At 42.3% G+C, this 14,332-nt stretch overlaps 1 protein-coding gene across 2 annotated transcripts in view; it reads right to left on the bottom strand.

The window, feature by feature from the left end:
* The window catches only part of MYLK3 (myosin light chain kinase 3), a 64,231-nt gene that overhangs the window by 47,382 nt on the left and 2,517 nt on the right, over positions 1-14,332 (bottom strand). Inside the window, exon 1 of one of the 2 annotated variants that reach the window (XM_039503551.1) lies at positions 10,149-10,707. The exons of the other annotated variant lie outside the window; for it this stretch is intronic. Within the exon in view, the coding sequence (XP_039359485.1) occupies positions 10,149-10,241 (93 nt within the window). The 5' untranslated portion in view covers positions 10,242-10,707. Of the gene's footprint in view, positions 1-10,148; positions 10,708-14,332 lie in introns of those variants that run through there. 2 annotated transcript variants of the gene reach the window in all.

Below are 14,332 nucleotides of genomic sequence, written 5' to 3'. Positions count from 1 at the left end.
AGTGACTCCATATCAGATGTGGTCAGTTTACAGTTTATGTAAAAAAAAAACAAACAAACAAAAAAACGTGCTTAATCTAACTGCCAGCCATGCAAATTTAATCTGGGATTTGGGAGGGCATCTGGGTTCTTTTCTTTCTCACTACTAACTGGAATTCTGCCAGCTACAAAGACCTGTTGTGTCTTTGTGGGTTTGCACAGGTGTAACTGATTGGAAGCCATTAAACACTGCAGATGATGATGCACAAGAAGAAATATGATACTACTCACTCTGTGTAGGCTCTGCAGTAAGGCCAACAGGAGTAAAAAGCAGTGAAAGCTAATGCTGGTCACTGCAGGCCTGGCATACTCACAGAGAGAAGGTTTGTTGAGTAAGATAAGGTGGGTCATTTCTAGATGGTCACGTTTCAGAGTAAAATAGCACTCAAATATCTGGGTCTTGCTCCAAAACCCATGGAAGTTAATGCAAAGACTCTCACAAACTCCAACATGCTTTGGATCAGATCCCCGAGAAAGGTCTCTAAATTGCCAGCAACATGTTCACTATTTGAATGGCTGGAAATCACCAGCTTTGTGTTGCATTTGGTATCATGCTTTATCTATCTTCTTATCTGGAGAAAACAACAAGGTATTTGCATTTCATCTTATATGAGCATTTGAATTCAGAAATTTTAAAATTAAGCTATTTTTAAGTGTTTGAATTTAATGCTGCAATAAGCAAGTTTTCTAGCAAATGACATGGATCTTCTTCTTATGTGGCATCTCCATTACAGGATGTATGCAACAACAGTACCCCATTCTAAACAATCTTCTGTTAATCTGTTTGTGGCCAAATAGTCCTTTTGATCATCCCAGGATCCACTACAACATCCATCCAAGATCATCTTTTTCCTGCCTCATGTTCTGCTATTAACTTTCCCTCTCAGTGCCCATAAACATGTACCACCCATTGAACCCCTGAAAATGTGACCTGCAAATCAAATCTTTCTTTTCATAAATTCTCTTGTCTAGCGTTTGCCGATTTCCAGTCATTTCCAATAATGGTGATCACATTGATCATTTAATCACAATGCTTTGAACCAACTAATTTTTTAAAACCCTCAACAGTGTCTAGATACAGTTTGCAAAATCACTGAAAAAAAAATGTAGCAATGTTATAACTTTCCAATGTTTAGCAAACTCATCTGCCTTTATCTGTGCCAAGACAGCTGTTAACACATTACTGTGGGAGTATATTACCTCCATGATGATTCTTCTTGCTCACCCATTTGTTTTTTCAATAAAGGTAGAAGGAATTGCTACAGCACTATCAGATCCTCTTCCACCAATAGTTACTGAGAAATCTTTATGACCTGCTTGGTGGACAATTTGATGCAAGTTTAATTTTCAGAAGTGTCCGTGAATTCCGGGTACTTAACTTGAGACATACAGGGTCTGATTTTCAGAGATAATGAACACCAATCACACCAACTGACCTCCAAATCAGGCTCAATGCATGTTTCAAGTTGGGCACCAAAAATCAAAGTTTCCAAAGTTAATGCCCAATTTTGAAAATGTAACCCTTAAATTCATGGTATGAACTCCAATACCAAACCACTCCAAGGCCAGACGCCACACCACATTATGTTAATAATGTGTTCAATATCACCCACAAAATGGTGGACATATTCAGATAATTATTTCTCATAATTGAACTAGACTTGGGAGTGCCAGTGCGTGGTTCTGGAAAAGTTTACCAATAGACTCATTGGAATATAGAGATTAATTCCAAGCTGCACCATAACTTGAATGAACTTGTATCAGATTGTCTCTTCCTCACATTTCCATCCGACACATAGCAGTATCATTTTTTGTTAACAGCTTTTTTATTTTAAGATGAGTTTTTGATAAAGACATGCATGAGTTTTACTCTTCTCACTAATAACCGGAATATCTATACTACTGACATTGCAGAGGAAGTGTCTCTTACTTGCCATCTTTTCTATAATGAAATCTTTGTGTTCTGTGGCATATTCATTTGCTGATTTAGATCTCTGTGGCATTTTGATCAGATGTCATTCACAAGTACAGGAATACTTGATCAGTTCAGTTGAAGCTTAGTCTCAATAGTGCATGATGAGTAACAAGCAGTTCTGTAAAGAGGATTGAGAGTAAGAGTCTAATACTGGTGGATTTTGCAAGCTTCTCCCCAGCAAAGAGAAAAAAACCTCAGGCCAGTGGCCACCACTGCCAGTGAAGGTTAAAAAACCTGGCACTGTATCTTTGAAATACAAAATGCTGTATCCATTACTGGAAACCGGGAAAAGTTCTGGAGCTAATTTCACAAACTTTTAGGCAAGTAAAAACAAAAAGAAAAAAATCATAGAAAACATAATAAAGGATGTCATCTTTGGAGTAGTTTAAGGAAAACAAACACATACCAGCCTCCAAGCCTTGCTATAGCAACAGCAGGAAGGCAATGCTATGGCGTTGCTTATTAAAGCAGATGCGCTAAAAACCTTTGGCTGTGAATTTGGTTTGAATTAGAGCTCCAGTGATGTGTGTCAGAGCATCATAATCCTTTTTCTCGTTCCCATTTGAAGTTAATACCCCATGGAGGTTAAACAATAAATATTATCAGTTAAAACAGAAAACCCTAAGCAACAATAGTTCTTCGTGCTTGTGCAGACTTTTACATTTTAAAAACACTGAGTACACACTAATCACTCCGCACAACTTCCCTCTGACACTGGATAGCATTAACATCCCTCTTTTTACAGGTGGAGGAGTAGGCACAGAAGGGATATTCAAAGTCATTGTCAGAGCTGGGATCAGCATGCATGAATTCCTGGTTCCTAACCATTACTCAACCCACTAGACCGTGCTGTCATAATCCAACTTCTAATACACCCCTGGATACTTGGGCTAGTCTATTTTTATGTGAGTTAAGCAAGTGCAGTCTCATTAGCGTCATGAGGAGAGGAAGCCTATCTATATATGTAACCCAAAATCATAGTGTCTTCTTTTGCAATCATGCTCCATTGCAAGCACATGCTAGTGCTTAGTGTGGGTGGAGTTGACATTACTGCTTTCTGTGTCCCTTCTGCTACTGCATAGAAGTTGTAGGGAGGAGCACAGGCTGCAGAAGGGAAGAGTTTGGAGGAGGTACACAAAATCAATCTATATTCACATGGCTTGAATGCTAGCTGAAGTTGCAGCATCTATGTAAACAGTTCTCTAGAGCCAGTTTAGTTTTAGAAACATGGAGTTATTACCCAGAACGCAGTAAATGAAACAAGGTGGCAGAGGTCAGTCTAGCAAGAACCACAGGAGAGCGTACAATTAACAGGCAAACATATCAGCACCTAGAAACAGAGCCAGCAGGCAGCATGGAGAGACTAGGACCACCAGGAATGCTGGATTTCCAAATAACATATTTGCAAATGCAAGAAAGCAGTGGAAGCAAGAACTGAATCTGCATCCAGAGCTGACCATGGGGGATAAAAAGGAGAACATGAAAGCAAAATCTTTTTTACTATTTCAGTGGGATCAAGGGGAGGATAAGAAGTGAATGAGACACTATTTCCAGGAATAATGGCTGAAACACTGGAACAGCTGATAAAAGAGATGGATGAGTACTGTGACCCCAGGCAGAGTGAAACTGCAGAGAGATACTGGATTTTTTTTATCCTGAAACCAAGAAGCAGAAGCATATTTACATTACAGAGCTGAGAACTCTGGTGTCCACATGTAACTTAGGAGACGTTAAAGATTCCCTATTAAAGACAGGGTTATTTGTGGGACATATGATCACAGTTTACAGGAGAGATTATTGAGACACACAGATCTAACCTTAGAGAAATGCCTCCAAATAGCAAGGGCAGCTGAACTGTCCAGGGAAAGTATGAAAACAACAACGGCCACTAGTGCAGAACAAGAACGGGAACTCAGGGAGTAGGACAGAGACAGACTGACTGAGAATGCATGTATTGTGGAAAGTAACATGAAACTCATAAAGGAAAATGCCAGCAATGGTATAAGGGGTGGGGAAAACAGAATCACTTTCAAGTGTTGCAGGCATCCCAGAAAGAAAACAGCCACAATACATGCACTAATGAAGGATGTAGATACTTCCAGTGAAGAGAAGGATATCTGCAGTGTGACTCTAGCAGATTCAAAGACTTTAAACATAAACACGCTGCAGAAGAAGGCTGCCAGCCATTCAAGTGCCATATTTGCAACTATGCTATTGGATCAATAACCAATTCAATTCCAGCTGAGTTGTGGGGCCAGCCACAATATAATCCTAGAAACACTGATAAACACATTAGAGAAATGTACAAACTGATGGTGATGGACAATAAAACCATTCTGAGGCCAGCTGGCAAATGCAGACTATTGTTAAGAAACCCATGAAACAAGAGCTATGATCACTTGGAGTTTATAGTAGTTAACACACAGAAGTAACACCTACTGCTGGGCAGCAGGGCAGTGCAAGCCATGGATTTGATCACAGTACAACACCAGAATACCCTCAGTGTGGGAGAGGAAGGAGAACAGGCAACAGGGGCCCTGTGCAGCGTTCTAACAGAATGTAAGAAGATATTTCAAGGAGATGGACATTTAGAGGTCAAGACAAAGTTGGAAATAGACCCCCATGCGCAGCCTGTGAGACTGCCAAAGCAGAATTCTATTAGCTCTGGTGGATCCACTGAAGAAGAACCTGGCAAGACTGCGAAGAGAAGGCATCCACTGAAATTAGAACTATCTTTCCAGGTTCTGCACACTCCTATCAGAAGCCTCTAAACCCTTGAGACTGTTAACACAACGATGTAGCACAGGAATGGTCAGAGACCCAAGAACATGCATTTGAAAGAGCAAAGAAAATCATAAATGAGATACCAACCATAGAATATCAGGCTTGGAAGGGACCTCAGGAAATTATCTAGTTCAATCTCCTACTCAAAGCAGGACCACTCCCCAATTAAATCAGCCAACAGATTTTTGCCCCATATCCCTAAATGGTCCCCTCAAGGATTGAACTCATAACCCTGGCTTTAGCAGGCCAATGCCCAATCTGAGCTATCCCTCAATCCTCACATGCTACAGCCCCATAGAGCATCCAGAGCTGCAACATGATGCCTCAGGAGGTGACCTAGGAGCAATACTGATGCAAAGCCAGCAGCCCATTGCCTTTGCATAGAGAGCCCTGACCGATTCAGAAAGAGGATACACTCAGATAGAAAAGTTGCAACTGGATGTGCTATTTAGCATGGAACGATTCCATCAGTTCACTTGTGAGCACAAGGTGGAGATGCAGTCAGATCACAAGCCATGAGAAAGTATCATGAACAAGCCACGGCTGAGTGCACCCAGTGATTCCCATGCATGTTACTGACACTCCAGGGTTATGATGTGAGGATAAGGCACTGGGACGGGGGAGATACAATGAGCAGTGCATACCGTCCAGAATACCACACGGGCTGCTGTATGGAATAGGAGATAGAGCCTATCAGAATGCTACAGTACCTTTTCATCTCTAATGGGAGGCTCCAGGCAACCCAACAAAGCACCTAATAGGATGGGGTGTTACTGGCTGTACAACAGTTCATGCTCCTGGGCTGGCCAGTTTACAAATGCCACACGAGGTCATCCCTCCTCACTGGGTGAGGGGTGAGCTGTGAGTGCAAGATGGGATTTTGTTTGAAGCAGAGGCCCCCGTGCCTGCCTAATGGGTGGGCGACCACCCAGGGCACTGTGGTAAAGAAGGGGCTGTGGTCAAGAGGCAAGGAGCAGGGCAGGTCTGGGGTACTAGGCCACAGAAGAGAGTTTGGGGCAATGGGGGGGGGGGAGAGAAGAGAGGCAGTGGGGCCCAGGGGCGATAGGGGGTGGAGAGCCTGGGGACGCAGCAGGCACCAGGGGCAATAGGAGGACAAGTAGGGAGCCCAGGGAGGCAGCGGAATCCAAGGGCATTGAGGGGCAGCCCAGGAAGGCAGCAGGACCTGGGTTCGATGGGGGGAAGGGTGGGGAGCCCGGGGAGGCAGCAGGGGCCTGCAGGAATGGTGGGGGGAAAGCCCAGGGAGGCAGTGGGGGCTAGAGGAAATGGGGGAGAGCCTGGAGAGGCAGCAGGGGCCTGGGGCGATGGATGGGTGGGTGGGAAGCTCATGGAGGCAGTGGGGGCCTGGGGTGCCAAAATACAAGTTTTCCCAAGGCACCATTTTCCCTAAGGCCAGCCCTGAGAGGCCCAGCATGACACCATCCAACAGAAGAAAGACAGCAACATGGTGGAAGCAAGTCCCCCACCAACAGTGATGACACAGAAGTGGGAGATAGGCTTGAAGACCTGCGTACTTGAAGGACTACGAGGCCTAACAGACCACAAGAAGGTTGGTGGTAATGGCCACACCCAGGGGCTGGCTTTGTACTCGTAACTTCTGAAAATAGCTCTCTTAATAAAGAGAGAGTTTAGTGGCTGGTTTAGTGGTTTAGAAACCTGGAGTTCTCATATTACCTTGTACATAAAAACACCTTTCACTGTATATCTATGTGCAATAACCTGAATTTGCAGGTGCTTTGTAAACACATTCCAACCACATGTGGAGTTTCTGGTGCACAACAAGAACAGGAGTACTTGTGGCACCTTAAAGACTAACAAATTTATTTTAGCATGAGCTTCCGTGAGCTGCAGCTCACTTCTTCGGACAACAGTCATCTGAGCTGTCCACGTATTTAAGCATCAGCAACCCAGCAGATCACAACATACTGAGCCAGAAAGAGACAGTCTCTTGACAAGTAGACACAAACAGTAAGCTTGATCCTGCAACCACTGAAGTCAATTGCAAAACCCGCACTGGCTTCAGTGTGTGCAGGATTAGACACACAGTTATAATCTACCATGTATCATATTAGCCAAGATCTGGTTTGCATTAATATCCAGCCTATGGGTCAAATTTTACATTCAGATTAGATCTCATTCACTTTAATAAGACCTGTGTGCATAAATCCAAGGGCAGAGGTTGGCATTACCCTCTTTAGGTTTGCTGTGTTAACCTTCCCCCATATGCAGAGATTCCTCTAGCATCTCATGAATTCAGATGTGAAAAATTTTAAATGGATGAATGTAGGGGACGTATGACTTTAGGTTACCAGTGGTCCTGAGTGATGTAGCCAAACGCTTCCATGGACAAGAAAATCAAGTTATTTTGATTCTTGGTTCAGTTTAGGATTCATGAAAGCCAATAACAACAATACCTAGCTCTTCTATAGCTTTTTTCATCTGCAGAATGCAAAGAATTTTACCACAGAGGTCAGTATCATTATCCCAGGTCTACAGATGGGAGAACTAAGGCACAGAAGGGGTGAAGTGACTTGCTCAGGGTGGTCCAGCAGGCCAGTGCCACAGCTGGGGGTAGAAAGCAGGTCTCCTAAGTCCCAATCCAGTTCTCTAGCCATTACACCACACTACCTCTAAGCAACAAAAATCCAAGCCACAAAATCCCCAGGAGAGCACATAACTGCAGCGCTGAAATTGAATTTTTACTCAGTACAACCCTAAGTGCAATTTCCTTCAATGCATAAAAACCTAGATTATACCAGCCCTCACTAACATATTTTGCATTATGTATTAACTTCAGAAACATACAAATTAATTCCTCAGAAATCTGGCTTAATTTAATTGCATTGCTTTTTGACAGAAGTCATTTTAAAAACACCGCATGCTACATTTCATGTTTAATGTAATGTCATTGTTCAACATGTATTTTACTGAAAGAGAAATTAAAACAAGTCTATTAACAGAAAATTATCTCAAATTTTACCATAGGCAACTTAAAGATAGCATTAGCCATTCCTCATGAAAAAGCATTTGGGTGGTATATGTCATTAAAATAAAGGTCCAAATTCTGCTTTCAGTTACACTGGTGTAACTCTGCTGGCCCTTTAGCATAAGAACATAAGACTGGCCATAGTGGGTCAGACCGAAGGTCCATCCAGCCCAGTATCCTGGCTTCTGACAGTGGCCAATGCCAGGTGCCCCAGAGGGAATGAACAGAACATGTAATCATCAAGTGATCCATCCCCTGTCACCCATTCCCAGCTTCTGGCAAACGGAGGCCAGGGACACCATCCCTGCCCATCCTGGCTAATAGTCATGGATGGACTTATCCTCCATGAATTTATCTAGTTCTTTTTTTAAACCCTGTTTTAGTCTTGGCCTTCACAACATCCTTTGGCAAGGAATTCCACAGCAATCAAGAGCAACCAATCTCCTTGATCAGTCTTTGATTATTAAGTGATCCAATGATAAAAAATGTTTCACAATAGCTTTGGCTACATTAAAAGCATTACACTATTCATTACACACAGTGGGTTCCCTTAAAATCTTCAGATGAAATCTTGGCTCCATTACAGTTAATGGAAGTTTTGCCTTTGACTTCAATAGGGTCAGGATTTGACCTTTGATATTAAACATATTTATGCTATGTGTAATATTTACTGTACTTAGATTAGGGTCTCTCAAATGTCACTGCACCTGCTTAAATAGTTAAATAAGATAAATGCAAATTTTTAAAAATGCCTTCCGTAGGAAGCTATTCGGGCAAAATAAATGGATTACTTCTTCCAGACATCTGAAAGAATGTCCAGAAACAATTCTAGGTTCTGTTAGACTCCCATGGAAATAATATGTCCTGCAACTTTTTAAAAAGTTCCTTAAAAATCTATACTCTATATACAGATGAGTTTTCTATTTCCATCCAATATTTTCACCAAAGGAGAAACTGACTGACTATGCAGGGAGATAGTGAAAGCTCATGCTTAAATAAATTTGTTAGTCTCCAAGGTGCCACAAGGACTCCTGTTCTTTTTGCGGATATAGACTAACACGGCTGCTACTCTGAAACCAGTGAAACTGACTGTATTGAAAGTGCTGTCAAATGTGTCAAGTAAAAAAAACCAAAAACCAGAGTAAAATATTGTTTCCCCATTAATTTCCTTCCACTATAACAATCTAGGTGTTATTTGTAACTGTCGAGCTAGGATTGAGAAGCAGCATAGTCCAATGGAGAAGTTACTGGATTGGGAGTCAGGAAACCTGAGTCTACTTCCAGTTCTACCACCAACCTGCAGCGTGACCTTGGCAAATCATTTCACTGCTCTGTGCCCACTTCTCCTCTTACCCTGGGTCTCCCCTTGTCTCTATAGATTGTAAGTTATTTGGGGAAGGACATGTTTCTTGCCATAGTGTTTGTACAGTACCTAACACAATGAGACTCTGATCTCAGTTAGGGCGTCTAGGTGTTATCACAGTATAAGTGATAACATGAGGTACACATTTTGCAGACATTCAGTATGCAATGTTCAAGTTAACTGTGTCCCTTTAGCAGCATGCCAAATAAGCAGACACAATTTGGCTGTTTGTAATATTACCCCAATAAGAGCAGGTTTCAGAGTAGCAGCCGTGTTGGTCTGTATCCGCAAAAAGAACAGGAGTACTTGTGGCACCTTAGAGACTAACAAATGTATATGAGCTCACGAAAGCTTATGCTCAAATAAATTTGTTAATCTCTAAGGTGCCACAAGTACTCCTGTTCTTTTCCCAATAAGAGCGTGATTGTGCTCTTAAGTCCATGGTAAAACCCTTCTTTGATTTCAGCTGAAGTAAGGGGGCAGGTCCATTTACTATTACTGACAAGATTGTCTCGATTTAATGAGTATTTAGCTAATACTTAGAAAAAATGCTCTGTCATGATGCTTACCAAATCTGTGATTAATTTTTCTTTTCCCTCACAGTGATTATATCAGGCTCGTGTAATTTTTTGCAGAAGTGTTTAGCTTTTATGAGCCATTTCTTTATTCTAAAATCTCAAACAGTTATAACATCCATTCTAAAGCAAATAGCTGCAATAATGCAAACAATTCACACCCATGTAATTTTATGGCTGCTCAGTACTAGTCAATATGTTTGTTACTTAGAACCTTGCAAAATAGACAATGTTTATTTCCTCACATCAGGCACTACTCCCATTGACTTCAGTGACAGTTTTGCGTAAGAAAGGACTGCAGTATTTGGAAGATAGTATCAAACCTACACAGTACTTAAGAAAATGACAGACCTTGTGGTGACTAATGTTATTTCAAAACTAAATTTAAAGTTTTTTAAAAGTCCCTTACCGTAAATCTTTTTATGTAATCAGACACACAAAATCCTCCCATGCTCAAACAAAGGGATCTGTGCAGTGAAGATTCCTGATACAAAGTTCCCATTTTTTTTTAGCCTGTATGGCAGTAACCCAGGTAGCCTGAAGCCTTTTACTGAATTAAGCAAAGCCTTGTTGGATCTTACTAGAATTCTGTGTGAGATAAACTAAGCATTTCATCTTATCTGACACTACACCAGGCATTTCAATCATTTCACTTCCTTATCTGTAGTACTAGGTTCTATCTGTATCCTTGCAGCTCATTTCCTGAATCACCGATAAGAGAGGAAACAAACTCAGCAAAAAACATGGCCAAATCACTTGAAGTCAATCAAGAGTCCTCTCTATACATTTCTGTCAGTGTTATTTGGCTCTCTTCTTTTTGCCCAATTTAACTTTTTGTTCTTATATTTAAAAAATGCACCTTTGGTTCCAGCTGTCATTCACTAGCATTGTTCCCACATTCAGTGAGACACTAATGCAGAATTTACATCAATGTGATTGTATCAATACATGTGAACATTTTGCTCTCAGACTTTAGAGGGCTACAATGTCATAGGAATTGAGGAGGCAAGGGTAAATTGTCAGCCTCCATATATGCACTCAAAAGAATTCCTCACACAGGTACATCCACCTGCACACATGGTTTCGATAATTTAACACCTGTGCTCAGACAAGTATTGATTTGCACCTGCAAAATCACTCATGGTCAAGGGGTTTAACAGGTGTAAATTAACATTTAAGTACATGCAAGTGATGAACTATTTCAAGTGCGTTGCACCCATAAGCATGACCATGTGTGTGTTAACCAATTTTGTGAACACACAGCTTGCAGCCCATAAAGGCTTATTTAAATATTTTCCCCAAAACTGAAGTGAAAAATACATTTATGCCAATATGCAAACAAACAGACTCCAGTAAATGACTGCACCTTTATTTTGTCTTAGTAAGAATTTAATAAGTTTTTAGATCTAAATTCTTTGGAGCTGGGTCCATGTCTTTTCATGGTTTTGGACACTGCCCAGCACAATGATCCTGATGAGGCATATGGACATTACTGTCATATAAATGTTAAAATAAGACCACCAGCACATTTTCACATAAAGAAAAAAAAGACAGTGGAAGACTCGAGAAGAGAAGTACGTTCCAAAGTAGTAGTGACTGAAATCTACTTGCAGTTCTTCTGCTGTGGCTTCATTTTCCCTGTTAATGCAATAAATGATAGTAGCTAATAGTTTTAGCTCTTTGCAAGTGTGACGTTATTTGATTAAAATTTGATCATATAGATCATTGTTGCAACCACTGTTATATGTTTGCAACAAATCTTGACAAAATGTGGCATGTAAGATGTCTATGAAAAGGTTATGATTTGATGGTTATGATTATGCTATTTGTATGCATATTTGTATGTACCATTTTTGTATTTGAAGTTATGAATATTGGCCCTATACCGGGATTTCAAATGTTTGCTCCTGAGGTAACACCCACATGGTAGCTAGCCAGCACATCTTGAAGGGACTATTCAAATTGAATGGCCCATCAAAAGAACATTTAACTGACAATGGACCATAGGAGATGCCTATCTACACTTAATGGAATTTCCTGCTGTGACTAGGTGAAATGCATGGACATGTGACTTGCCCATGTGACTCCAAACTCCATCTTGTTGCTGTAATTTTCCCACAGTAAGAACAATGGGATTCCCTCCACATAGCAGAAGATATAAAAGGCCCTGGAAACCCCTCCATTTTGCCTCTATCCTTGTCCAGTCTCTGGAACATGGACTTATACTAATGGGAGCATTCTAACCAATGGACTGAGGACCTTCCAATGATTTGGAAGCAACCAGACACTTATTAAGCCAGCAGTTTATTCCATCCCTGTTAGAAGTCTGAACCAAGAACTTTGCAATTACTGTATTTGATTCCTTTAACCAATTTTAACTCTCACCTTTCTTTTTCTTTTTATGAATAAACCTTTAGATTTTAGATACTAAAGGATTGGCATCAGTGTGATTTTGGGGTAAAATCTAAGTTATATAGTGACCTGGATGTGTGACTGGTCCTTTGGGATCAGAAGACCCTTTCATTTGATGAGACTGGTTGTAAAGAACCACTCATCTCTGAATCCAGTGGTTTTGGTGGGGATATAAGAACTGGAACGCCCAAGGAAACTGCTTTTATGACTTCTTGTTAGCTCATGTGGCGAAACAGGAGTTTACTTTTGTGGCTGGTTTGGTATATCTTATGAAAGGATAACTATCAGTTTTGGGTTGTGTTTGCCCTATTTCTCAGCAGTTCGTCCTGAATTTGGCATCCTCAGTTGTGACCCACTGAGCCACAGTTACAACAAGCAATTATCTTTGCTTGGATGAGTGCGTTGTAAGAAACTACTTACCTTAGAGCAGTGGTTTTCAAACTTTTTTCCTGGGGACCCAGTTGAAAAAAATTGATGATGCCCATGACCCAGTGGAGCTGGGGATAAGGGGTTTGGGGTGTGGGAGGGGCTCAGGGCTGGGGCAGAGGATTGGGGTGCTGGGGTTTGACCTGGGGGGTGGGGCTGGGAATGAGGGATTATGGGTGTGGGAGGCGGCTCTGGGCTAGAGCAAGGGGTTGGGGTGCGGGAAGGGGTCAGGGCTCTGGGCTGGGGGTGCAGGTTCTGGGGGGGGTTTGGGGTGCATGAGGGGATCCAGGTTTGGGGGGGCTCAGAGCTGGGGCAAGGGATTGGGGCATGGACTTACCTCTGGTGGCTCCTGATCAGTGGCACAGCTGGGGTACAGAGGCAGGCTTCCTGCCTGTCCTGGCACCACAGACCACGCTGCGCCCTAGGAGCAGCCAGCAGCAGGTCCGGCTCCTAGGCAGAGATGCACAAACAGCTCCGCATGGCTCTCGCCTGCAGGCACCGCCCCCCCCCCCCGCACATTCCCAGCCAATGGGAATGTGGAGCCAGTGCTCAGGGCGGGGACAGTGCGTGGAGCCCCATGGCCCCCCTGCCTAGAAGCCAGACCCGGTGCTGGCTGCTTCCAGGGCACAACATGGTGTCAGAACAGGTAGGCACTAGCCTGCCTTAGCTGGGCAGCACCGCCGACGGGACTTTTAATGTCCCAGTCGGCGGTGCTGATCAGAGCTGCTAGGGTCCCTAGGTGCTGAGCAAGGCAACCCAGTGCCTTACATGCCGCAACCCAGTACTGGGTTGCGACCTGAAGTTTGAAAAGCACTGCCTTAGATTACATTGGGAAAGAGGAAAGTACGATCCTGATATAGAAAGTGACACTCCTTTACTTAGGGCCAGTAACTGCAGTGGAGATGCATGAGTGTCACTGAACGCAGCTTTTGGAATTAGCACAGGTTATGTCTTCACTGATGAAAAAAAGGTGTGTTTTACTGTGGGATAACTAACGAGCATTAGCCATCCTGCTGTAAAAACATAGTGGAGACAAGGCACTGTACTTTTATCACGAGGAAAAGCTGGTGAGGTTAACCACGGGTGGTGGGTGTCACCTATCTATCTTGTAGTAAAATCTACAAGTGACTTGTCTTTACTTAGGATTTTCCAGCGAGGTAACTATTGCCATTAGTTATCTCACTGTATAAAAAGTTACCTGTGTGTCAGTGCAGACAAAGCCAAAGAACTAACAGGTGGGGGAACAACAGTCGTGTGGTTAAAACCAAGGGATGGACTGGTCCAGGATGCTTGATATGCTGCAAAAATCACTGCCTGTCTTGCAGATGGTCTGTATTTTGACCTTGTTAGGCATGTTTTTCAATTGTGCTCAGCTACATCAGAATACAGGCCATTTTGATGTTCAGGTGAAGGGGATTGAGGAGACCTGCAAAAATGGAAAAATCTGCTTAGGGCTTCGGATGGTGAAATATAAGCTCTTGGAGTGGGAGCATATGTACTGTGCAATATTTACAGTATAGCATCTTGACTTGTGATCCATACAGCTTACTCCTAACTAAATCACACCCCCTAAGAGTCAGGAAAGATGGGCTCTGCCTCTGGATCTGGTCATAGACTTCCTATGTGACTTTGCATTGTTTTTCTCATCTGTAATACTGGGTTATGAATACCTTCCTATCTCACAAAGCTTTACAAAGTTTACAAAGCTTTTGGAGATCCCAGGATTTAGTATCTATTAATATTATTATATATTAT

This window comes from Mauremys reevesii, linkage group 16 (genome assembly GCF_016161935.1).
Source record: "Mauremys reevesii isolate NIE-2019 linkage group 16, ASM1616193v1, whole genome shotgun sequence".
Taxonomy (NCBI): domain Eukaryota; kingdom Metazoa; phylum Chordata; order Testudines; family Geoemydidae; genus Mauremys; species Mauremys reevesii.
Note: the sequence above shows the minus strand (reverse complement) of the source record. Positions and strands in the feature narration are given on the sequence as shown.